This window comes from Monodon monoceros, unplaced genomic scaffold (genome assembly GCF_005190385.1).
Source record: "Monodon monoceros isolate NGI ecotype Baffin Bay Population unplaced genomic scaffold, NGI_Narwhal_1 Super_Scaffold_8, whole genome shotgun sequence".
Taxonomy (NCBI): domain Eukaryota; kingdom Metazoa; phylum Chordata; class Mammalia; order Artiodactyla; family Monodontidae; genus Monodon; species Monodon monoceros.
This window is the reverse complement of record NW_021703785.1, coordinates 64,441,712-64,468,135: the sequence shown is the minus strand read 5'-3', so window position 1 is coordinate 64,468,135 and position 26,424 is coordinate 64,441,712. Positions and strand designations below refer to the sequence as shown.

General features: G+C 38.1%; 1 protein-coding gene and 1 long non-coding RNA gene across 5 annotated transcripts in view; one reads left to right on the top strand and one right to left on the bottom strand.

Moving 5' to 3' along the window:
• The window catches only part of LOC114888339, a 105,733-nt gene extending 82,424 nt beyond the window's left edge, over positions 1-23,309 (bottom strand). Inside the window, exons 1-2 of the long non-coding RNA XR_003791764.1 lie at positions 23,238-23,309; positions 22,993-23,059 (exon numbers count right to left, since the gene is read on the bottom strand). This is a non-coding gene — a long non-coding RNA (uncharacterized LOC114888339). The remainder of the gene's footprint in view (positions 1-22,992; positions 23,060-23,237) is intronic.
• Positions 23,310-23,391: 82 nt separating this feature from the next.
• The window catches only part of NBEA (neurobeachin), a 618,768-nt gene continuing 615,735 nt past the window's right edge, over positions 23,392-26,424 (top strand). For 3 of the 4 annotated variants that reach the window (XM_029209906.1, XM_029209902.1, XM_029209901.1), the window contains exon 1: positions 23,392-24,216. In XM_029209906.1, the coding sequence (XP_029065739.1) occupies positions 23,905-24,216 (312 nt within the window). In that variant the 5' untranslated portion in view covers positions 23,392-23,904. The remainder of the gene's footprint in view (positions 24,217-26,424) is intronic. The other variant, XM_029209903.1, reaches the window with a different exon arrangement.

Genomic DNA, 26,424 nt, shown 5'->3' with positions numbered 1-26,424 from the left:
ATAGTATGACAGAAGAATTTTCTCATCTAAAATGCTAACAGTCCTCCTCGTTGAAAAATATTGCTTTTTTTGATGTCTTTTTTTTTTTTTTTTGGTAAGCTTATTAAACAGGCCCAGGCACTTCAGCAGAATTGACCAAAATTATTTCCCCTGACAGTCTAGCATCATGCCTAGTATATATAAATGTGTGTGTGTGTGTGTGTGTGTGTGTGTGTGTATGATGAGGGGCTGAAGGGAGCTTGTGGATGTACTAATGGATTTATTGCCATGGTCCAGGAAGGCAGAAATGCAGGCCTAGATCCCCAGATTAATCACTGCCTGCTCAGCACGTTGTTTTCCCTCATAAAGTCCTCATGGGCGTTTTGCAAACTGTCTTTATCCATCATCAACCTGCTTCCTCCCTGCCCCCCACCCCATCAGGACACAGAAAGAACCATAGCATAATGGGGACCAAAATACCACTTCATTAATGGCAGAAATGCCTAACACATCAGGGAGAGTCTATAAAAAGTTTAGATTAGAGGCTAAGGTTTATGTGAGGTGGCCCATGCTGAACTTTCTACTCCTATTCAGACTACACTTCCACCCCCAAACGCACAGATACAACTTTGCAAGTGGCGGAATTGGGGAAGAAAGTTAGAGAAGGAAAGATACTGGCTATGGAGCTAGGATAAGCCTTAGTTTAATTCATCAATTCGGTCTCACTTATCAGCCAGAGAAAAGGGTAGAAGGAATCAGAAATGGAAAAAGAAAGAAATCTGACTATTCCTTCTCAAAGATGTGATCCTATTGAGTCTACATCCTAGAGAGATGAAAGAGACAGAAGGTACAAGAGGATGAACAAGGCTGGGCTTCCTAACTCTTAAGTATAGAGGTTCCTAATGCGAGCGTATTCCTACTTGGTAGAAAACCATGATCTGAAGAATCACTTTGTCCCTGACACTTCATTTCCTTACTTCCTTTGGGGATATGGAGAACCAAAAAGAGGCCTCGGAAGATGAGTGGAAGAACTCTTCTGCCCTACCTCTTAAGCCTTTTTGTGCATTTTGATTAACGGTAACCATAAACAGCGTAGTAGGGTGTCTTGAACTGAAATTTGGCTTGGAGGTATGAGAGGCATTCTAGAAAGAAAAATAAATTCATATGAAAAATTATAAGGGATGGGCATAGTAAAGAAAAGAAAGGTCGACTAGCTATCTCGGGATAGAATTGGCAGTATTTGGTTAAGAATCAGACGTGGAAATTGGGGAGAGGAAGCAATCAAGTTGATTACCAGTCTTCAGAGTGGGATTGTTCACTAAAATGCAGAATATCGGATGCTGAACATGTTTGGGGAAAGAAAATTTCTTTCTGGTACCATGTTAAATCTAGATGAAGTGAGATATGCACGTGAAGATGTCCTGGAGGCCACTGCCATGTGGGTCAGGCACTCAGGGAAGAACTCTAGACCATTTATTTCCCTGTTTGACAGTAAACTCCTACTTACTCTCCAGGGCCCAACTCAAAAATGTTTTTCTTTTCACTGACCCATTTGGGCAGAATTCCAAGTAACTGTTGTTGCCAGCACACTTTATTCCACTTCTGACAGAGTTCATCACAGTTTGTTGCTCCTAATTATTTTCATATCACATGAAGTCCTGGAACATGATGGATTCATCTTTATAGCCCCAGTACCTGGCACAACCTCAATAATGCTTTATTGAAACAAAATTAATTGATATTTCGTTAAACGGTTGGTAGACTGTTCTGGGAAATTTGGTAACATGGCTGATACTTAAGGCAATTAGTAGGTTAGTAACTAGTCAATACTCTCCAGTCATTGGTCTTCTTTTTTGTTCCTTGAACAAGCCACACTGACTCCCGGTTTTGATCTCAGCACTAACCGTTCCCTTTGCCTGGAATGTCATTATAACAGTTCTTCATATTGTCACTCCTTATTTTCATTTGGTCTCCTCAGAGAGACACTCCAAGCTAAAGGAATGCCATCTCATCCAGAACCTTCTATCTTCTCACCCTGTTTTGTTTTCTTCATCACACATATCACTACCTGACATATTTATTTGCTTGTTATCTGTAGCCCTAAGATACATCAGTTAGGTCCATGAGAGCAGAGAACTCCTAGGGCTGATGCACTAGGCTAGACCCCTAGTGCCTAGAACAAGTAGGCCTTCGATATTTATTGCCTGAATAAATGAAGCAGGTCATTGCCAAGGCACAGAGAAGATGTTGCAATGAACATTTGCAAAAACTTTTGGATTTACTCTAATTTGAATTTGCACACTGTGAAATACAGGCTAATGTGGTGACTTACCATGTCTTCATTATTTTTTTCCTTTCTACCTGCAGTTTTCTCACTTAAGCAAATCCTGAGGCAAAAACTCAAGAACGCTGCTGTCCTTTATTTCCACAGCTGAGTTGCTGTGATTACAACTTCAGTGATAATAGACTGGATTTTATCTAGGATCTCTTTGTTAAAGATTTTATCTTATTTAATGCTGCCCGTGAATATTAACAAAATATAGGCACGCCACTACTGCAAGTTCAAGAATCACCTATACAGTAACAGGAAAACAGAACATATGAAAGAACCATATGCACGACAATTGTTGCTGCCTCCAGAAAGATGTGACCAAGACTCTGTAACACCCTAACTGCACAGTTTGTAAATTGCCTAGTTAAGTCTGGACTCAAACTGTGTTACCCACTTTTAAACTGTGTTAAATTTCTTAATACTTTAGAGTTGCTAGGGTGAGCCCATTTACTGTGACAAAAGGATTACCTTTAATTTGGTCTTTTACTTTAAGTAAGTAATATTTCTCCTTTAATGATTCTAACAAAAGAGGGCTATAGTTTACTGCCTACGAATGAGAAAAAGATGATCTGAGGCATATTGGATTCTCAGAGGAGACCATGAGCACATGTACACTGTAGCCCATAGCAAGTATTGGGAGGCTGTATGAACAAATCATTAGGATGATGGGGCCTTAGACACCAATCTCAGATTATGAATACATATTCATAAGTAGATCCCAGCGTTTAAAAAAATTAAATTTGATAATTTGAAAATGTTTTCTCCTAATTTACATATTAAATGTTTACCTCTTAAAAATAATAATAATAATTTCAAAATCAGTATTCATCAAAGGCTTGGCAATCAGGGAGTAGCTATTAAAGGCTGATTTTTTAAAATACCAAAAGGATATATATTTTTTCAAATTACATTCATTTATTTGTTTACCTATTTTTAAAGGTTCTTCTTCAACCTTTTTTCTTACTCTTTTTGGCAATAGAGTGCTAATGTTCTCTTCTGTCTTTTTTGTTTCTTTGTTCCCATCTTCTTCAGGAAGTTCGGGTCGATGCCAGCAGCCATTCTCTAAATTTGTCTCCATCTTTCACATTTCATTCTTCAAAGATCTCTTGAGATTTCTGGCATCGGTGCTCCACTTAATTGTGCTTTAGAATCTTTAACTGGTGGTCCAGTCCCAGAAGACCCATCAAACTTCACATATCTTTACTGACAGACAGACATTGGATTTCTCATTGATTTCATTGATCTCTTGGGAGGTGTGCTCCCTGAACGCAGCACTTTACTTTCACTGAAAAAGACACAGTTAGGTGATATTGGAAAGGCATTTCTGAATTATAAGGCAAGTCCTAAAATTGACATTGGGTCAGTACTCTTTGTAGAAAAGATCCTCCTTTATTTACAAAGTGAAATTATGTTATTCCTTACAACGACATCAGAGACAGGTTTGCTGTTATTTACATTCAGTCTCCTGCCCTGAGTCAAATAATTAATTCCTTCAGGAAGGCATCTTGGAAATGAACTTATTCTGTACCCTGTGGACAGAGACTAGGATTTCTTTGGAGGTCCTACAATTACTTCTTTGGAGGCCCTACAATTACTTCTTTGGAGGCCCTTTAGCTATATCTCCCTAAAAACTACCAGGGAACATAATAGGCAACTATAAGATAATCTTGCTTTTTTGGAAAGCTCTCCATTTGCTTATCTCCATACTTCTCTGTGCCTTACTTCTGAATCAAACTTCCTTCCCTCCCAAACTTTTCCACTGTGGCTTCTGGAAACATCATAGGATATTCACTTCATTTCTTTGCTTTCATTAAAATTCAATTTTCTCTATGGAGACATTGCTTCCCTTGAAATGTATTCAAGTGGAACCTGGCCATTTTCCTAAAAACTAAGTTATCACAGGATTTAAAAGTGGGTTTGCTTTTAGCTCTACATTGCCTATTCTGAATCATTGCTCCTTACCCTAACATAAAAACTCCTTTTAAGGATCTTTCCATACAGCTACATCACCTTCTAACAACAACCACCACATTAATTTCCAGAATTTCCTCTCCACTTAAGTCCCATCAGTGTCTTATTTGGCTTCCCTTCCATACCCACACGTTAACTCATCCGATATCTTAATTTCATAGGTCCTTGATTTCCTCAGCTTTGACAGCCTGTACTTCTTCATCAACTCAACCTCCCACCACCTATATCCTAGACATTTTATGGACCCAACTGTCCCATATCAAAAACCATAAGCTTCAGGATCTTTATTCCCGATTCTTATTTTGATCCTCAAAAATATCTTATTCCTTACTTCTATTTCACTTGCCTGTGACCTCAGAATGATCTAGACCTTTTATCTATTTTCCAAATTTATCAACTGTTCCTGTCTTAATTTTCTTATTTGACTAAATCATGTGATACATGATAAAACACATGACACATCCACACTCAAGCTTGTATCTTTAACTTCCTTTATCATCTGACATGAATGCCCAAAAAAGTCCTAATCCTGCATCAATACTACTGTGGACCTTCTTGTTCCTGTACGCAAGCTGCTGAATACTGCTGGAGAAAAGCCAGCAGCCAAGAAGCTGGTGCTACCACAAGTGTGCAAACTCTCACCTCAGCAGTATCCTCAAGATGACAATAATCCTTTCATGTGATGCTATTCTGCTCCCTCTCCCACCCTCTATTCACACTTTTAACACTACTCGGGGTTCCCCCTCCACCAGACGTTCCTCTATTTTCAGTAGACCATCTATCTACCTCATCTTCTTTCACCTTAAAAGTCCTTATGTAAATATGCACTCAGACATATGAAACAAAATTTTAGCCTCTTCCTACCCACCCCTTCAAAACACTTATCTTCCTGGGCTGTTTTTTACTTCTCACCTATCTCAGTGGAATTTTATCCCACCTCCTGCCTGTGGCTGGTTCTTTTCCTGTGCTTTGGATACCACTTCTGCATGCCACATTTTTTGTTTGTTTCTCCTTTTCCGATATTTAAACTTACTCTTTTTTTTCTGTATCCTATTTTTTTTATATAAACAGGCCCAAGTCTCCCCATCTTAAGAACAAATTATTCAACCACATGTCCATCTTTAACTTTTACCCACCCATCCATTCTTTCTTTCAAAGTCAAGCTATCTTTAAGATGCTTGCTCTTTCCATTGATGATAACCCATTCGCTCCTGAATCCATTTCTGGTTTTCACACCTTTCATTCTATGGAAGAGGTTCCTGCTCCTTTGCTCAGTTCCATAGGAACAATCCAATGCCTTTTTCTATGTGACTTTTCTCCAGCAATTACAATGTTGACCACTTCCTCTTAAAACTGTTTTCTTTCTTGACTGGCAACACCAGTCTCTGCTGCATTGTCCTTCCTCTGAGTCTCCTTCCAGGCTGTCCTTATTCTCTCCATCCAGTGAATGTTGCTTTTCCCCCAGAATTCCACCCTTAACCAATTTCTCTCGGTACACAACCCCAAGGGATCTCAACTATTTTCTTGGCTTCAGCCACTTGATGGTATTGATATACTCTGACAACTTCCAGTCTAGTTAATTCTTTGAGCTCCAGATTTGATGTAGATAATTGCCTACCGGCAGCTCCACTTGAATATTCCGCAGTCACTTCCAACTTAGCAATATGTGGAAATTATCTAACCTATAAATAAGAATCACATAACCTTCCCAGATTCTATTTCTGGATATGTTACAGCTATGAAAGACACCATTAGTCCAATCAAGTACCCTGTGAGTGACCTTAAATCCTTCCCTTCCCTTATTTCCTCACCACCTCACCCATCCTCTTTAATAAGTCATCAAGTCTTGTTAATTCTATCTCAGTCTATGTAAATTTGCATTTAAGTCTCCATATCACAAGCTCACACAGTCTTTCTACTCTTTCTAATCTCTCATTAGACCTGTTCATAGTCTCCTAACTGATCTGCCTACTTCCAGGCTTGCACCTCCCAATCCAGCTACTTGCTGTTGTCAAACTGATTTTTCTAAAATGCATATCTGAGAATGCTAATTCCCTGGGGGAAAAAGTCAGTGGTTCTCAATCAAAATCATGAATAAAATTCATACTCTTCAACAAGATATAGAGGCTCTTCATCCTTCTCCAGCTTCATCTCTTAAGTACCTCCTCAGGCACCCTGTTCTCAAGTTGTTCTAGCTACTCGTAGGCCATCAAACATGCCTTATTCTCTCAAGACAATGCCTTCACCCAAGTGCTTTCATCACATGGAAAATACCTACTCTTTCTTTAAGACTCAGTTCAGTTATCTTTTTCTTTAAGAAGACTTGCTACCCTTCTCCACCTTGCTCTGACTAGGTCTATATGTTCCCTTCAGACTATGCTTGTTTTCATCATATTACTTCTTATCATACATTGTTTTGTAATTATTTATATTCTGTCTCCCCCATTAGACTGTGAGCTCCTAGATGCAAGTTATTCACCTTTGAATCTCTAACCCCTAGCACAGCGTCCTGTATATTTTTGGTGCTCAATAAATATAAAAGAATCAATTTGGAACAATACTCTTCACCACTGCTTACAACTCAGTATTACTATAAAGAAGTTTAGATAGAATCATGATAAGAAATTAAGAAACGCCAGAAATTGTTTGAAACATTACAATCTTTATCAATTTTACCTCAGAGAGGACAACCCCTCATATTATAAATCTTGGGGTCATTCCCAGAAAAATACAAAAATAGATGACACAAAAAGGCCATTCATACATTTTGAGTTCCTCATTCCTTAATTTACATGAGATTAAGACTGGGATGTTGTCTTTATTTTATCGAGCTCAGTAATATAAAAAATAGATATCCTTTTGAAAGATGTAATTTTTTTATCAAGTGAGCTTATAAACTGGGAAGTAAATGATTTTGTGTCCTCAATTTCCTAGTCTTACCTTAAGTCCAGAATAATACTTCCTCCAAAAAAATCATGGGAAACTTAGCACGAGTGTTCTCTGCTTTGTGATAGGCTTTCCAGTGACTTTTGTTACTTTTAATAGAATGCTTAATTAAACCAGTCATATTAGTTAAGAGATAGCTTTGACTGATGTGTTAAATGTCTAAATTAACAGTAAGTCCATAAAATGGAAGATTGTTTCTTTTTCACTTAACAGTCCAAGCTGGTATTATGGTTCTGTTTCATGGAGTCATCAGAGGATCAGGCTTCTTGTTATTTCTCTCTGACTAGGGTGTCGCCCTCATCTCCATGTCTTAACATGGCTTGTGACCAGACCCACTAACCACTGGAAAAGGGAGAGGGGGCGTGCTATTAAGGCATGTCTTAGAAGTTGAACACCTCACTTCTGTTCACTTTTAATTAGCTAATAGTCCCTTGGAATAGTAATTGCAAAGAAGCTAAGAAGTGCAATCTTTATTACAGGAACCCACCTAAAAGTTGGGGTTCTATTAGTAAAAAGAGAGACTGGCATAATACTAGAATACAAACTTTTGAGAACTGAGATTGTGCATTTTTGTGTTAGTAGACGCTTTGTAATTCTTCTGTTAACTTAATGACCTTTTATATACTTAAAGAGTTAACTTGGGTGCATACTCTCTCATCTTCCATTTTCATCAGGGCTTGTATCTGAGAAGGGATAACGGGACTCTGTCAGTAGAAGGGAGCTCAGATTATCAAGTTCAATACTTCACAGCCTGTCTTGGTCCTGAACCCAAATGTTCTAGAACTAAAGATGAGATATTCTCACTATTTTTAACCTCCTAGGACTGGAGAGCAGGGACTACAAGGAAAAAAAAAAAAAAAAAAGGAAGAGGCTTTCTTTTAATTTCTTACAAGGTTTTTAACTTCTTACAAGGTTTACAATAGCAATGTAATGGATATTTTCAAAAAACACAATAGAAGAATCTTACTGAAGAAACCATGACAGGCAGCTTCATAAGAATTTTGCTCCTAAATCCATGCTTTTACTATATATACTTACAGGTCAGGCTATTCTGAGGAACTGCTATTCATTTCTCAAATAATTCAAATAGTTATGTTTTTCCATAGGTAATTTACATAAAATTATTTTTAGAAATCATGATGAACTTCAATCTGTCACCTGATTATCTATGGTTTAATTCCTCTGGAAGCAATTAAGTCTGTCTGGACTCTAGCGATGATGATCTCTAATTGTGTAGAGCTCTCACTTGTTCACACATTTAGAATTACTTTCTATGTCTTTTCATCTATGACATCTTCTAAGGTTAGATGGTTTGGATTCAAAAGCCCCCAGATACATAGTACTTGAATATCTATTAAACAGGTGGGGAAAAGGAAGAGTATAAGTTGATGCAAGAAGCATAAACAGTGTTCTCAAATACTCCACCTAGGTTGCCTTGTTTCACTTCTACTTTCATATCTCATGATTCAAAATCCTGGGAACCTGTCCCCGGAACACCACTTCTCACCACTTCACTAATCGTAAATACCTAGACCCAATACATCAGACAATACCAGATGCTTGAAAAAATAAAACAACAAATAGCCTCATAAAAGCAGCAGCTTCACATATTTGAAGGTATATATACATATATATATATTTTATTCCAAGAGTATAAGACTATTAACTGATTTTTTAAAATTACATAATCTTTTAATGTTATACTGGTCTGTGATCAGTACGTGTTTTTTTACATAAAATTTGAGACATACTTAAAGAGATCATGTAGCTGTAAATTTTTAGTCAGAAGGACAAAGTTCTAGATACTATGTGAGGAAAGGAAAAAGTATAGTTGGCATTTCTTTTCTTTGCCAGTTGTTATTTCTTAATTATACTAATTTTCAGGCCACAAAATGAACAAAAGGATTCATGTAAACATGTCACTAGGCATTAAACGTTCATTCATTCATTCATTCATTTCACTAGTGCCTAGCAGAGCCACAGATGAAAGGGGAAGTAGCTTGCAGGCAAGTGAGGAGACAGACAATTACCACCCAGGTTCTGAGGGCTGCAGTGGAAGAGGGTGATAAGTAAACTAATGAACTCTTGTTATGTTCTAGTCATTGTGGGAGATGCATCTCATAAAATTAACGCAGTTAATCTTTATAGAAACTCCCTGAAAAAAATATTATTAATCCCCAAAGAAACTAACATTCAGAGAGCTGAAGTGACTTTCCTAAAGTCACAAAACCAATATGCAACACAGCCATGAATGCAAACCGGGCCTGTTTCGCATCACAGTTGTACTCTGTCCACTAAACGCAGTGGTCTCCTTGAACTTTGCAAGGTGCCATGGGTGCCAAGACTTTAACCCTGCCTCGGGAGACAGAGGGACGGTCATGAAGAAAGGACAGCTGGAGTCAAGTCTTGTGGAATAAGCATGAGTCCTACAGGCAGACACAGTTGGGAAAGGCTTTCCAGACAATGGAAAGAACATGTGAAAGACACAGAGGCTTGTAAGAAATGTCAAGTTTAGGGAACTACAAGTACTTTAGCAAAAGAAAGCCATTGTAGACTCTAGAGGCAGGCTGCCTAGATTCAAATTCCAGCTGCTACACCTCTTAGATGTATTGATATATATTTGGTGAGTCTTTAACTTCTCTTTCCTTACCTATAAAGTATGGATAATAATAGGAACTACCTTATAAAGTTCTTGGGGATTAAATGACATAATGTATGTAAAGTACTTTACATAATGTCTGGAACCCAGGGAGGGCTCCGTGAATATTACACATTATTATTCTGAAATAGCTGGAATATAATGTACAAGGGAAACAGCGATAGGAGTCAAGTTTGGGTTGAAAGGTCAAGGCTCGATCATAAAATGTCTCCTATTTTATATCATTGGGGAATATCACTGAAGGATTTAAAGTGTGTGTTTATGTGTGTATGCATTTTTTATAAAATTAGTTTTAGTTCATTTAAAAATACCTTTGTGATGTCAGTGTGAAGAACAGATTACAAGAGAGACTTGAATCAAGGAGACTGACTCTGATTGCTGCAATAATCCAGGGAAGGTACCATAAAGATCTGAACTTAAACTTGAGTCAGTGGTGATGGAGAGGAAGGACAGGCCTAAAAAAAATTACTTAGGAATTAGTATCGTAGGACCTGCTTAACAGAGAGCAGAGGTAGGTTAGAGGGGTTTGTGGTGCCACTCACAGAGATGAGGAATATAGGAGAAACATGGTTTGAAAAAGCTGCTTATAAAGTAAAGTCATGCCTTCTTAAAACAGTAAAGAGAAATCAGCCCATTCAGTCAGAAATTACTGGTACTATTCTGTTTGAAAGAGCAACCCAGAGAATCTTGTTTAAAGCTAAAAATAAAGAAATTTGTTGTCATTAAGAAAGTTAGTCACGGGAAGATAAAAAACACTTAACATTTTAGTGGATAAAACTAATAACTGGTTTATTCACACTCAACTTTTATATATTATTCCCCAACATACACAAACACAATACTTTTAGGTTAGGTATAAATTCACAGAAAGAGAGCACACACAAAGAGGTTAGATTATATTTATGGTTTTATTAGTAAAGAAGGCAAAACTGGGGGGCCACATTAAGCAGAGGCAGATGCTGCACACCCCACCACAGAGTCCCTTGGCTCCCAAAGTCCCCAAGCGGGAACATAAATGCAGATGACACTGTCAGAACAAGACAGGGTCTCACTAGATCTATAAGGTTGTTTTCTTGCTGTGCCAATGTATTTACTCTGTGCTTACCTACCTAAGGAGAACTTACACCAACACTTTGCATACTTCTATTTACAGGAACATATAAAAGAATTTTTGTCCCCTGGTTTGTGACCCCTACTCAGGATCAACAAAGCAATTCTCTTGGAGAAAGCTCACTTTACCATAATTCTAAGTCATTTTCAGCATTGAATAAGCTCTAACTACCTATAATTAAGTGCACTGTAATACAGTTAGGGAATTTGATTGCAAGTATTTATTTCTAAAACAAATCCTTTAATTTTGACACATTAAATCAAATGCTAGTTAACATGAACAGAGTCAGATTTTTGGTGAGTAGTAACATGTTTTGATATCTGGAACATTAACTGACTTCTCAATGTCTTGTGTGCTAACCTTTTCTTGAACTGCTAATTATTCTCTAGAAAAAAAATTTCCAATAATAAAATGTAGTAAGAATAAGCAGGATATGAAATATTGATCTGATAATTATCAATCAAGATGTTAATGTATTTGAAATTTAATACTTCCTTCTCGATATGAACATTTATCTAGTTCATAATTTCAACGAATGGGTACGTCTAAAGAAAACTGTTTCATTCTTCAATTACAAGAACTACACAAAGCAGTTTCAGCACCAGGGATAGTAATCTTCCCTGATAATAGTGAATGCCATAAGACAGATGAGTAAACGCGAGATGTCCAACTTCAAATTAATTGCTAGGTTTATATGAGTGAGTATAACATGATAGTAAAGAGCACAGTCACAAGGGAAGCATTCAATGAATGCTCTGTTGTTGTTATTGTTCTTGCATTATTCTTGTTACATGTGAAGTTGATGCAATAAAAATAGTTATATTTCTCCTTAGTCACAGACACCCATAATATGTGGAAAATTAATGACCCCAATTAAATATTTCTTGTTTTATACATATTAATTTAAAATATAGCACAACAATGAATACCATTTCCTGATAGTATCAAAATACAGAAAGAAAAACAATGAAGTCATGAATTAAAGTTCTTTACTCAAATTAAACTTTACTGCAAAAGTTAAAAAGAAAAAAAGCACAAAATTTTAAAGAAAAATTATCTTCGCAAACATAACCATAAGATTCTTATGTATTATAATTTTCCATAGAAATTTTAACCAGTATATTTTTCCTGCATGCTTTGAAGAATAAAACAATTAGTGGACTGCTGATAACCAACTGTAATATATTATTTGACATTATGTGTATTTCCAAATCAGGGTAAAAAAAAATACTAAAATCTCTAGGAAGTTAAACTATATTTAGTAATTTACAGAAATAACCAAAAAGTGTTAATGTCCACTCCAAAAATTACTGCAAATCTATGTATTAGAATTTCCTTACATTTCAATTTTTAAAATTGTTCTGAAAATGTTGGTCAATATGGAAAAAAGACATTCATATGTGAATAGACATATATGAACTAATATATCATCTTCATTAGAAACCAGGTAATCTGAGTTCTGCACAATTTTGGATATGGACGTTTATTTGTTTATATACAAGCAACAAATATAAAAATTTTGATGTCACCAATACCCAACCTCTTTTTAACAGGTGGGACCATCTCTATGTTACATATATGATTATTAGACCAATTTACATTTTAACAGGCATCTAAGTGTGATGCTGGACTTGGGATACTAGAACTCAAAAAACCCGATTACCAGGAATGCATGGTGGAATGGCTAGAATTCAGGAAACATACAGATGTATAAACAAATAGTTAGTTAACCCAACAGCCTTAACAGTTCCCATTAACTGAGGACACAAAGTTTTGGGAAGAAGAAATGCATAACACTTGCAGAAAAAACAACTTGAGGCTAAGACCTGACCCCCTCCATGTCATGCCTCCATCCTGGAGAGAACCAATGCTCAGTGAGCCTGGCCTGAGGTTCACTGATGATCACTACAGCAGTTAAAAAGTTAAAACAGGTTAAGAAGTCTGTTCTTACTTCTTTAATGGTTGAGTCAACTAAATGTTGAATTTGTATCACATTGTTGAATTTACTGAATTGTTAAAATCTTCACTTTTAATTACTTTCCTCCTTCTTTCCTTTATCCAAACATTTATTGACTGTTACCATGTATCAGTCAACAATCACGTTATATTGCTGAAGGTTTTATTTGTAAGAAAGACATAGTTCCTGCCTTCAAGTAGCTGCCAATCTAGTGAGGGAAAAAACATATAAGGAATGACTACACCACCATAATTTTTTGCATATAAGTAATTACCATCTAAAAGTATCACCTTCTGAAATCATATCATTTACCTAAATTTTACTAATTTATTGTCTGTGTCCTTTATTAGAATGTGAGCTACATGAAGACGGGAACTTTGTCTTATTCATTGCTCTATTTCCTGTGCCTTGGAACCATCCACACCTCGCAGAACATACTCAATAGTTACAGGTAGTAAGGAAGATGTTCATTTTCTTCTAGGCTTTAAAAAAATTATATAGTGTGTGTGTGAATGAAGACTGCTTATTATATACATGAATTCAATGTATTTCTCTCAAAGTTTTGGCTAAGTTGAACTTTTTAAAAAAGTTTTCTACCCTTATCAAATAGGACATCTGTGTCAAATAGGACATCTATGTTATATTATTCAACAGACATACCATCTATTAAATATAGAATTCCTTTCATTTATTTAATAACAAATATGCACTGTTAGAAATAGGTAATGTCTCTTTAAAGTTGTCCTGTTTCATAGTTTCATTATTTGAGACTCTTTGTATGCTTTCTGATGAATCTCTAATGAATATTACAGAGCTGCTACTTGTTTATATAATAATTTTGGAGGAATAAGGTCATTAATTTATTAGTCTATATGAAATTTCACTTCTGGTTAATGCTTACTGAATAGTAGATGGTCATAAAGCTTAAAGGATTGATGCTTCAATTATATTGACTATTTCATGTTTATAGTTCCTATGTTATAAGTTCGACTGCATCGCTTCTCTCACTCTAATCTGTGTTATACATGATTATATTTCCTTTGGCATTTTCCTTATTTAAACATCAAATAGATTACATTTTACAGTTCTAGAGTGCTGAGACCATGTCTCTCTAGTTCACTTTCAAAACAATTAACAGTACTGTTTACATGTGAAAAGTTAATATATGTTTTACAGTGATTCAATATAAGACACTTTCAGTACAGGCATTAGTAGAGGTATTGAGATAATGAAAGACATTATGAATTCTATAAATATTCCAGGTTAGGACAATTCCAAATAACGAGTAGATAGGAAAAGAAAGTAGAGATACAAAAATATTAGTTGTCAACTCACATTTTAATAACTGGAAGCTATGTGGGTAACCTTAGCAATTGCTAAGAAGTTTATGGCATATGAATGATGCCATTAGAGTTGTGGGTTACTGCCTGTCAATGTCAAAATTAAACACACATAACTAAGAAATAATTTGAAAAAGTTAATCACATGAAGTCCCACTGTCTCTTCAAAAAAGAAAATCAGGGAAAAAAATCTCTGTCTTGGTATCAACTTAAAATACTAAACTTTATTTACAAAGAAAGCAATAACAAAAAGTTTAGTGAAAATGAAAAGTAGAGAAACAGATATTGAAACAACAGGACAAAACTTGGGTTTAAACGCTCAGATACATTTTGGTAGACTATTTACTTGTGTGGGTTAGTAAATTATAAAGGATTATCTTATTATTTGCTTATTCTTTTGGCTTTTTTATCTTTATAAAGTCTCAGGAGAAAAATTCCTAGTTCAGAATATGCCTTCTCTCCCTATGCCTAGTGAAAAACAAAGAAAAGATATATTGATAATTAGGTTTTATGTACTTAACAGAGATAAAACATTTAAGTTTGAGATAGAAAGGGAAATTGTTAAAACTCTTGTAAATACAGAATATGTATAGCTATTTAACAAAACTAAAGAAGAAAATACTGTTCTATTTGCTCTCTGAAGAAGGGACAGTCAGGTCAGTGTACGAAGATAAAATAAGGAGATATTAGTGTACTCCATTATATAATTTAAAAACTCACAAAATTCTGCTGTCTTTTTGTGTCAATGTACAGTCACAATTTCTACCATCTATTGAGTACCTATTACAGGCATTGTTCTAAATGCTTTATGTGTTTAATCTCATTAAATACTCCAAGTAATACATGTGAGGCAGCTATATTTTACAGGTATACAATGAGGTTCAAGGTCTGTTTGTCCACATTTGAACCCAATCCATCTGATTTCAAAACCCTTCTTTTAGCCACTATACGCTACTTCAAAGGATTATTTGGGATTAGTATGGGAATCTTAAGACAAAAAAAACAATGAAATGTTTGGTAAAAATGTCTTATTTTGGTAGAAATGTTTTATTTTATAATGTAACCACGTGAGCTTTCTGTTGTGTGTACTAAGGAAAACACCGTGGTATGAATTATGAGGGCAAATCATGTGGCCATCATCTTTCTATGCTTCACTGAATGCAAACAGCCCTGAAACACGCTCTGTTATTTCTTCTTGCCACTGCAAAAGAAATCAGGCTGAGCTTGTTTTAATAGAAACAAAGAAACCAGTGATAAAGCTGTAGCCAACATAGGACATTCCATCTACTTCTCACAAACTTAGATTAGCCAAACAAAGTTTTATATACACATTCATGTATATGTAACAAATACCCAAACACACTGAATGTGATGAAGTATCTTGACCCTTAAGACATCCTTTAACCTTATGATTATCTGTGCTACTTAAGATTCATTTTCACATTAACAACAAAGAGGCTGTATATAACGAGTTTCCCAAAATGTATAAGATTAAACTCTCAGATAGAAGCTACAGTCCAGGTAGTCTGTTCCACTTTTCCTTTCCTTTTCTTTTCTGATCCTAACTCTTGTGTATAAGTGAAGACAGATATACTATAGCCACAGAAAACCAAAACATAAACCTCAGATTGCCTCCATGTATTACCTGTTAACTGACCAATGAGGTGGTTCCATGTATATAAATAAATAAATCAAGACATTCCTCCACTGGTTAATCTATGGGCTATGGCTGCTGGCACCATTAGAGAAAGGCTCTAATCCAAAGCTTTCTTCACCAGGACTATGCTCAGACTGAATCTATGCACTGCTTCTTAGTTGGGCTAAAGTTGGTAAAGAAACTCTTTGTTTCTTTGCAGAGATTCTATTAAAGAGATAACTATTCTAAAGAACTCTTGGACACTTCCTCACAGCATTCTTTTCCTCCTTCTACTCAGAGTATGTGCTTTTTTATTATAACTATATAGACATACAATGACAATACTTTCAACAGGGACTAGGAGATTAATGGTTAATTAGACACATAACAAAATCTTTGCCAGAAAAGCATAATAAGGAGTGATATATTAACGGGACTATGTGATTAAATTTTGGTTAATCTAAATGAACATAATTAAAAACTATTTATTCCAAGTAATTTTTGTCTAGAATTAAAATGAATCCCAGGAAACAAAAAGGCTAATGGAGGTTTTTGAACCTTTATAGGCACAGAGATATAAAACCAGGTTGACTCTAGAGATCCTCTCTTGGTGGGCTTTCACCAAAACATGCAAAAAACATGATGACTTTGTTCTTTTTTCCATGAACTTGCCCAGTCTCATTATCTCTCACCTGGCAAATTTGGTAAAAATAAAATAATGGCCTTAGTCTAGGTCCCAATGTGGCCATGTAGGATAGAGAACAAACCTGAGGACTTGACCCGCCATAACCAGGATCAAATCCTAATTTTGTCACTTCCTAAAATGTGAGTTGCACAACTGACAACCTCTCTTCATACTGGTTTCCTCATTTGAAAAATGGGGACAATAATATCTTACTTCAAGAACTGAAGTCAGGGTTAGAAATAATACATGTAAAAATGCATGGCAGATAGGAGATGAACAGGCTATGACAGCTTTAATGGTTAAAAATAATCAACTGTAAACCTCATTCTTTAACATACTTGTCTTTCTCTAACACACGTATACCAAACACAACAACAACGACAGTGTATTATTGGCTGTCATTGTGTAAAAGAAAGAGAAATTTACTGGTTATTGTTCGCTAGTATGAAAATAATTATACCTGTACATTTAAAAATTTTTCAGTGAAGGGGGTTTAGGTGACTACATATATTGTCATGTGAATTTATTACTCTTGGCAAATGAGGCAAAGAGGATGGAAACTATTAATTTATTTAAGTGAAATTATGCCAACTTATATGCTACCTGGGGGGAAAAAAAACAGAATCATTTTTTTTTTTAATGCTGGAAATGCGTAGAAAGTTTCAGATCACCCTTCTCTAGGTGCTACCATGAATTTATTCATGAAGGTGGCATTTCAGCTGGTAGGAATTTCAGTAGGGGAGACGAGGAGGACAGTGCTATGGACAGAAGGAAAAACATGAGTAAGCCAACGAAGTATAAAACCACTATGTATTAACTGGGGACAAAGTAATTTGGGTTGGCTAAAGCATTGTTTCCCAACCTGGGGACCTCAGAATTATTGAAAGTGATCCATGAATACCTATATACTAGGAATTGTTTGTGGACAGAATAAATATCAAACACATTTATGTTGCATGCATGTATGTTAGTTTCCTAGGGTTGCTGTGACAAAGTATCATAAACTAAGTGGCTTAAAACAACAGAAATTTATTCCCTCACAGTTCCGGTGTTTAGAGTATCAAGGTATCAGAAGAGCCATGCTTTTTCTGAACACTTTAAGGATGAATCATTCCTTCTTATAATGAGGTTATAATTCCAGTATAACCTCATCTGAACTTGAATACATTTACAAAGGCCTTATTTCCAAACAATGTCACATTCCCAGGTACTGGGGGTAGGACTGGAACATATCTTTTTGGGGGACACAATTCATCCCACAACTGTGTGTGTGTGTGTGTGTGTGTGTGTGTGTGTGTTTCAAATACATGTAGATGTTGCGGTTTTAAAAAGGTAAAAATATTCAAATAGCATTATTAAATTGTTAATACTTTTCATTACTGTACTTTTCTCAATCAATGGATATTAAAAGAATAAATCTCTCAGGTAAGAGTCTAGGAGTCTGCAAATTTTTTAATGATGAAAAGAGCTGTGCACACACAAAGAGGTTGCAAACCACTGTTACAGGGTTCTTGTCAGGAACAGAATGAGGTAAAACAAGAAAGCAAGGTAAAGTAAAGTATGAAGGGCCTCTGGTACCAAGAAAGGGACTCTGGGTTTAATTTGTTAGGCAAAGGGAATTACTAGTGATCTTCTGAGTGGGTGGCATGTATGCATGTAGAAGCTAATGTGATAAATAAATTAAAAATTCTGAACCACATCAATCTGTCCATCAGGGTGGAGCTTTAGGAAAATTACTTGTGTATATGATGGACTAAAGAAGAGTGAGAGTGGAGACAAGGAGACCAGGTATGAAGTGAGCAGGCTCTCACCTGAATGAAGGATGAAATGCATGCTAGACAAATTGCCAAGGAAGAATGGACAGAGGCATGGCTAATCTGATGGTGAGTAAGCATGTGTGTGGTGCATTTGTATGTAGATTTATGTGGATGTTTGAGGGTATATGTGTACATTGGGATGTTTGTATGATGTCTAGTTCTTTTGAAATTCAAGAGTACTTATAATTTCTGTACCATTCATTTGATATTTTTAATGCGCTGACTTGCTGATTAACTTTGTATGTGTAAACACAGTATTTCTCTAAATGGAAAATTTGAAAACATACATTTCAACTAGTTTACTTTCTTGCACACAGTAGGCACTTAGATATTTGTTGGTTGGCAAGCATCAACCAAATTTGTTAACAAATATTTAATTTCTATTGTGTGTCTGTGTTTCCTGTTTAGGAGAAAAAGTAGTGGAGTGAAAAGGTAGTACTAATAGTACTTGGAAGAAACTGAAGTTTAAGTTTGGTGAAGAAATTGTAAATAGGCACTTAGCTAGTCTAAATGGTTTCAAGTCCCTGAGGCAGGACAAATTATATCCATTGATCCTGAAAGAATCTGAAAACTAGATCACTGAGCAACTCTCAATGGTCTTTGAGAACTCATAGAGAAGTAGATGTGCCAGAGGATTAAAGTGCCAAAGGGATAAAGAGGAGATAAATTCTTGAAAACCCACAGCAAGTAGCTTAATACTACCTCCAGGTGAGATTACAGAATGGCTCATTCATTAGAAAGGGAGCAGTAAGTCTTGTTATCAAATCAAACACATTTTCTTATTTGTGAAATAGTTGTCAGAAAACTTGATTAACAATTCACATCTATGTATTTTTACTTTAATTTTGCTCAGATACAGAGACACAGTGTATCCAGACTTCAACTAGCCAGTTGTCAATGTCCCTTTTGATATCCTTTGGGACAAATTATACCAAACAGGTACTTAAATCAGTGGTTTTCAAACTTTTGGACAATGACTGGCAGTGAGAAATAGATTTTTCATATTATCTGGTAAGCGCACATGTACATATGTATGTGTGTCTGTGTATGTGCATGTGCGTGCACATAACTAAAATAATGGATGTGCTGTGATGTTTTCCATTCTATATTTTTCTATTATATTTCATTAAAAAAACAAACTGCTGGTTGTAACCTACTAAATCTATTTCATGACTCACTAATGGGTTGGGACCCACAGTCTGAAAAATGTGAATTGATTTCAATCAGAATGTTTCTAGGAACTACAGAGCTATTTTTATCCTATTCGATAAAATATTTAGATGAAGATATAGAAGGATTGTTCTCAAATTTGCAGATAATAAGGTAATAATAAGAAGACAAAGTTTTTGCATGATATAATCAGGATTAAGAAACTCCTAGCAGATTAAATTTAAATAGAAAATTAAATAGAAAATTTAAATAAAATAAAAATTAAATTAAATCTACAATAGATATGTACAATTCTGCACTTTATAACTCCAAATCTACTTGTAAAGCTACAGATTGGATATGTGCTGCTGCCTAGGAGCAGCATGTCTAGAAACAAAACAAAACAAAACCAAAACAGAACCTTGGTGTTTCAGTTCACAATAATTTTTTTTTTTTTTCCAGGTACGCAGGCCTCTCACTGCTGTGGCCTCTCCTGTTGCGGAGCACAGGCTCCAGACACGCAGGCTCATGGGCCCAGCCACTCTGCAGCATGTGGTATCCTCCCGGACCGGGGCACGAACCCGTGTCCCCTGCATCGGCAGGCGGACTCCCAACCACTGCGTCACCAGGGAAGCCCCACAATAATTTTAAGATGAGAGGGGAATGGAAACAAAATTGTTTGAGAACCTACTACATGCGAAACATGAATCATTGGTGTCATGTTGCTGGAAAACCCAGAACCAAAGCAAAGCAAACTAATTTGACTTGGGGATACATTAACAGGAAATCTATTTCTAAAGATGGAGGTTCAGGTAAGAGTTTCCCTCCATTTTATATTGTCTAAACCTACCTAGGACTTGGAGTACCCTGCTCAGATAAAGGTTAGAGGAAAGCAAGAAACTTGCTCTTTAAAGGACAGGTGAAGGGAATGGGAACATTTAGCCTGGACAACTGCTGTCTTCATTCCTTTTTTTTTTCGGTCGCAGGGCTTGCAGGATATTAGTTCCCTGACCAGGGACTGAACCCAGGCCCACAGCAGTGAATGCACCGAGTCCTAACCACTGGGCAGCCAGGGAATGCCCATTCATTCATTCATTTTTAAAACACCTTTATTAAATGTAAGTTATAAGCCAGACATGTTATGGGCTGAAAACACAAAAATACTTGCAGCTTTGTCTTTCCCCACAGCCAATGAAGGGAAACATTAATTATCGACACTTGCTACTATGTTAAGTACCTTAAATGTATTATGTCCTTTCATCCTTTAATCCTATGAATCTCTACTTTGGGATGGCTAAAATAAGGCTTTGAAGAGAATTCATTTGCCCCAGATCACACAGATAAGTGGGTGGTGGAACTGGAATCCAAACCCAGCTTCCACTGAGTCTGGAGCCTGTGTTCTCAACCATTACACAATGTTGCCTCTTGAAACTCAGATTCAGGGCCTTCTTATCTTTGAAGGACTGTCCTTTGGAAGTATGGGTATGCATCTATTAAAGCAAGAATCTATACAAAACTGACATTCACCACATAAGATATATTTTTTTAATCTGGAGATTTAAAAATGAACATTATAGGTAGCCTCTCATTATATAGCTATCTTTCATTTCAAAATATTGTTAATGCAAATGCTAAGTTACTGGTACATCTGTAAGAAAAGAAGGTTTGTAGACTAAAATGAAACAGACCTGCTTGAATTTTTAAAAGTTTATGCTTTGGGGGGACAGTATCGAAAACATGTAACTGTGCAATTATAAAGCCTTGTAGGTGGTTATAATTGTTCCTACATGTGTTTACAGGTCATTCAACACAGACTGTTCCTGTATCCTAAGGGTACAAGGACATATTTACTACATACTGGCTGCTGAGTTGAAATTATTTCATTGAATTCTCACTTCCTTATGGGATAGATATTCTAATCCCTGTTAGTGAATCAGAAGACTGAGTTCAATAACTTGAGGAGATTGCACAGGTAGTAATTTGTGAGTGTGATTCAAAAGACTGTGCACTTTGCACAGTACCAGCAACTTCGAGGAGCTGACAGGGAACTGGAAACACTTTTTAAAGACTAAAAGTAGCAAAAGGTAGAACCTGCTGCCATATATATGAACAGTGGGGTGAAAAGAAGCTAGTGTGATGACCTTTCAACCTGGATTTACATATGTAAGACAGATGTATCATTTTAAACTTGCAAATGAAAATAGTGCTCGCAAAAGTAGATGCTATTCACCTGGGACAGATAAAATGCTATAGGTGGATATATGCCACTGGATTTTTCAGTGACAGCATATCTAAGTCACACTATTAAGGTTTAGAGGTGTCATAAATTTCCCATACACTTTTAATCTTTCTAACATTTTATAATTCCCTTGCTATTTAATTTAAATGGACACACCAATCACCACTCCTTTCAGGAATTTTTGCTTAACTATTTTAATAATTCCATTACTTCAGCACAAGTTTAAACAAACACACACAACCAGGAACTAATCCTAAGCACTGGTCTTGAGGAATTTTGTTATACATGACCTGTGGTACTTTAGAATTTTAATGTGCTCCAGTATCCTGGGAGTTAACTTGACTAGCCAATCCAATTAAATATGAGTAATAACAAACCAGATTATGACAGATTTGTATATTGACTGTTTTCACTTGAGATGACAAAATGACTTGAATATACCTCAAGATACCTAACAGTTCTGGTGTCTTCCAACATTATCTTTATTGAAAAGGGTATACCTCATGAAATATTAAAGAAAATTACATCCTTCATTTCGAGGAAAACAGCAGTCATGCCTATATAGTTTTAATTCAACACGAGCAGCAAGACTGCTGTATACATTTTAATTTTTTAAACTAAAAGTAATTTTTTCATTCTATATATGTGAAGACACAGAAATCTACTTTTACCACAAATCTAGGCTGGCAGAGAATTACCCATATTTTAAGATAATTCCCAAATCCTCTGAACTATACATGCCTAAGAAAAAGGGAGGCATCATTAACTGGCATCATACCTGAGGATGGTTACTGATTTTTAAAATGTGGCATTTGTGTATACCACCAAACTATTACCCCACAGTGTCACACAGTGCAGCCTTTTTAGTCTGGGAGGTGAGTTCGAGAACTGTTTGTTGTTCAGAGCTCCATCCAGAGTGGATCACTGTTTGACAAGTTCTATTTTAAGTCGTGCCTATGTGTGCAGGTGTCAGCCTCTTTCACGGCTGTAGAAAAAGAGCCCCTATACTCCATCTGTATCCTTCCCCCGACAATGCAGGATCATTCCGCAGAGCGCGTTTGCTTCTGCTTTGCCAGCCACTTTTTCACTGGGAAATTCCAGGGGGGCCCGGCAGGCTGGAGTGAGGGAAGGGCGAAGAGGGGCAGAAAGAGGCCGTTTGCCACTCCCCTACCTTACAAGGCACCTGGCACTGGCAGTAGCAGCTGCTGGATGCGACGACGAAGATGATGAACCTCCTCCTAGCAAGAGGATATTGAGGGAATTAAGGAGGTGGCAGCGAAGGCGAGACACACACTCTGTGTCCTTCCCCGCAGGGAGAATCCACCCTCCAGGGAAAAACTGTGAGGAAGCCACCACCCGCCCCGCCTCTGCCAGCTCGCCCCAGTGTCTGGCAGCGGTCCCCATGCACCTGCTCACCTGTCTATCCGTTCAGGGTGGTTGGGGGAGGGATGAGGGGTGTCTGGCTGGGTGGGTGGAAGGAGAAGGAGGGCAGGGCAAAAGAGGGGGTGCACGAGGGTTCCGCCCCCCGGAGGCTCTGCGCAGGCGCAGTGGCCGGTACCGCAGGCAGGGGGCGGCAACATGGCGGAGTGAGCGGCGGCGTCGGGGCTTCACAACAACAGTGGCGCCCGTAGCGGTGGCGGCAGCGGCGTTAGGAGCATCGGCCACAGCCTGAGCTTCAGCACCGGCCAGCGCCGCGGCCAGCTGCTCGCGCCTCAGGGCTTTTCGGAGCGGCGGCAGCATCTCCGCGGGGGGCGGGCCGGGCCGGACGGACCGGGAGGGGGAGCGAGAGAAGGCAGCGGCGGCCCCAGCGGCACAGCTGCTGGGCGGGCACTGCCGCTCGCCGGGCAGCGGTTAGCGGCGCCGCCACCGCCGGGAATAAGCTTCAGAATAACCCTCCGCCTCCGCCGGGGAGGGCGCCGGAAAGGGCCGGGCTGAGGCGCACGCGGGGAGCGGGCCCGGCGCCGCGGCGCTGGTGGATGCTGGGGCTCCGAGGCGACGGCCGGGGGGCGGGGGCCGAGGCAGGTATAACGGTACCGGCGGAGGCAGCGCCACGGCTCTTTCCTTCTCCTCAGGAGGGGGGCAAATGGCGAGCGAAAAGCCGGGCCCGGGCCCGGGGCTCGAGCCGCAACCCGTGGGGCTCATCGCCGTCGGGGCCGGAGGCGGAGGCGGCGGCGGCGGCGGCGGCGGCGGCGGCGGCGGGGGCAGCGGTGGTGGCGGCAGCGGGATGGGGGAGCTGAGAGGGGCGTCTGGCTCCGGCTCGGTGGTGCTGCCCGCGGGGATGATTAACCCTTCGGTGCCGATCCGCAACATCCGGATGAAATTCGCAGTGTTGATTGGACTCATACAGGTCGGAGAGGTCAGCAACAGGGACATCGTGGAGACGGTGCTCAACCTGGTAAGGGAAAAGGCGTGCTCGCCATCTGCCTCCCAGCCCCCATGGCCTCCCTCCCCAAACGCTGGCTCCCACCCCTCCACCACCCCCGTGGTCACACACGCAGCGCGTCCCTGCGAGCCCAGATCGTCCGGCGGGTATTGCTTAGCGAGTGACCTGCCTGCGCGCTGCCCAAGCCACGCCACCTCCCTGCCCTCCTCCGGTCCTCTCCTGCCACCTGAGCGCAGAGCCCAACTTAACACCGCTTATTATCACTTCTCATGACTATGAGTCGTCAATTGTTCCTTGCCGTGCAGGTTTTGGGTTGACTTGAGAGTTTAGTTAGGGGGAGCGGAAGGCCTCCTTTTCTCTGGGGTTCTTTCTCCGACACTCTTAATTGTCCGTGGTGTGGCTCTCTGAGGATGGAAGCCTTGTCCCTGGAGCCTAAATTCCCCGGTGCTGCTGAAATGCGAGAAGCGCATTAAGTCCAACTTGAGCAGCTGGGAGGTGTTTTCCATTGAGGAGGAAAAATGATGCAGTTTTGCATCTGCCTTTAAATATATTACGAGGCTATGTTGGAGAGTGTTGTGGCTGTATCTCCCCCCCCCCACCCCAATCTCTTTTTAGGTAGCCTTCCTTTCTTTGTAATATTGCCCTGAATATGCTGACCTCTTAAGTAATTTTTTGTGCACATGAGATGTTAAAATGTGAGGACACTAAATCATACAGGTTGATTTCTGTGGTTGCCTTCAGAGAGCATGGCATGTGGATAAAGATTAGAGGAAAGGTGTTAAATTCAACTCTAGGTTTTGGTATCCTTCGTGATAAGAAAGAGTTACTGCAGAACTGTGTATGACTTAATGTTTTGCGATATCTATCTACGGAGAGGCTAAGAAGCGTTCAAGATGTCAGGGGAAGACATGGGGAGGAAATAAAGAGAGGAGAATCATAGATTTCGGATAATAAGACTAGTTCATTTAAGATTAATTCATGTTTTAATGCCTTGTAAGTGCAGTTTTTGCTGCAGCAAAGCTTTTTAAACAGTTTCCTCTGCAATACCTAGTCTTTGACTAACTGTAAGGTTGGGTTTTGGAAGGCAAGCTTAAATCAAGAGCAATCAGTTGGCTATTGTATTTGGTGTGGAGTCACAGGAATATAAAAATTTGCTTGCAAGGAGATTTTATCACACCCATGCAGTCAGAATTTTCAGCTAAGCAATTATTTTTATTTGATCTATTGGAAAACTGAAAGAAAGCTGCAGCTACAGCAGTGGTGCCCTGAGACAGGGACAGGGATTAGATAATGTCTTTGGTTTCTGTACCTCTTAAATTCACAGAAGAGTTAAAGCTGTTTTTTTTTGTTTGTTTTGCTGGGGTGTCACGTCAAAGATAAGAGAATATTTGACTTCTCTTTGTTAGATTTATGCCTGTTTAAATACCAAACACCTCTTTGTACTTCTGTGTACCTATCAAACAAATCACAAAAAGTCAGTGTAAGTTTGGGGGGCTGTCACTGTGTTGGTATAACCAAATTCTTTTTGAGACACTAATAGAAATATTGTTTTCTTGGGTGTTTTAATTATAACCAGTACTTGCCCTTTTTTTTTTTAACGAGATGAAATCTCAAAATATGTTAGTAGGTTATCAGGTACTGTATTTATGTAAATTTGAAAGGAAACATTTAAAGGTGTTTTTTTTACAGATTTCCAATACCATTTTTACCTTAGATGGTGTGATATTAGGTTATTTTTAATAAGTATTTGTATGCTTACTTAATACATTTTAATGTGATAAGAGGCAATAGAGGCTCCCACAAGCTGAAAATTGATTCGAATGTGTAACCAGTTTGGACTCTGCAGCAGTAGCAATGTATGCTGGATCAGTTCTTAACAGATGGGGTTCTATAGATATACAGTAGGTTAAGAAAGGAAGTGAAGCATTTCTTTTGAGGTAAAAAAGAAATTTAATTCTCTTCAGTGCAGTGAAAATCTGGCATGAAGTCTCAACATGCAAACATTATTTTAAAGATTAACTTTACTGTTAAGCTTTATTAGAATAATCAGAAATAAGGTAATACTGACATGGTATATCCCCAAATCCATTTAAGACATTGTAACTGCGTTACAAAGACATTTTAATTTTTGGCATAAAGAAAGTTATGTTTAAAATTTCTTTGTACGTACTTAAAGAGTACAATTGATCTTTAAATGGAAACTTTTGGGGAAAAGAATGA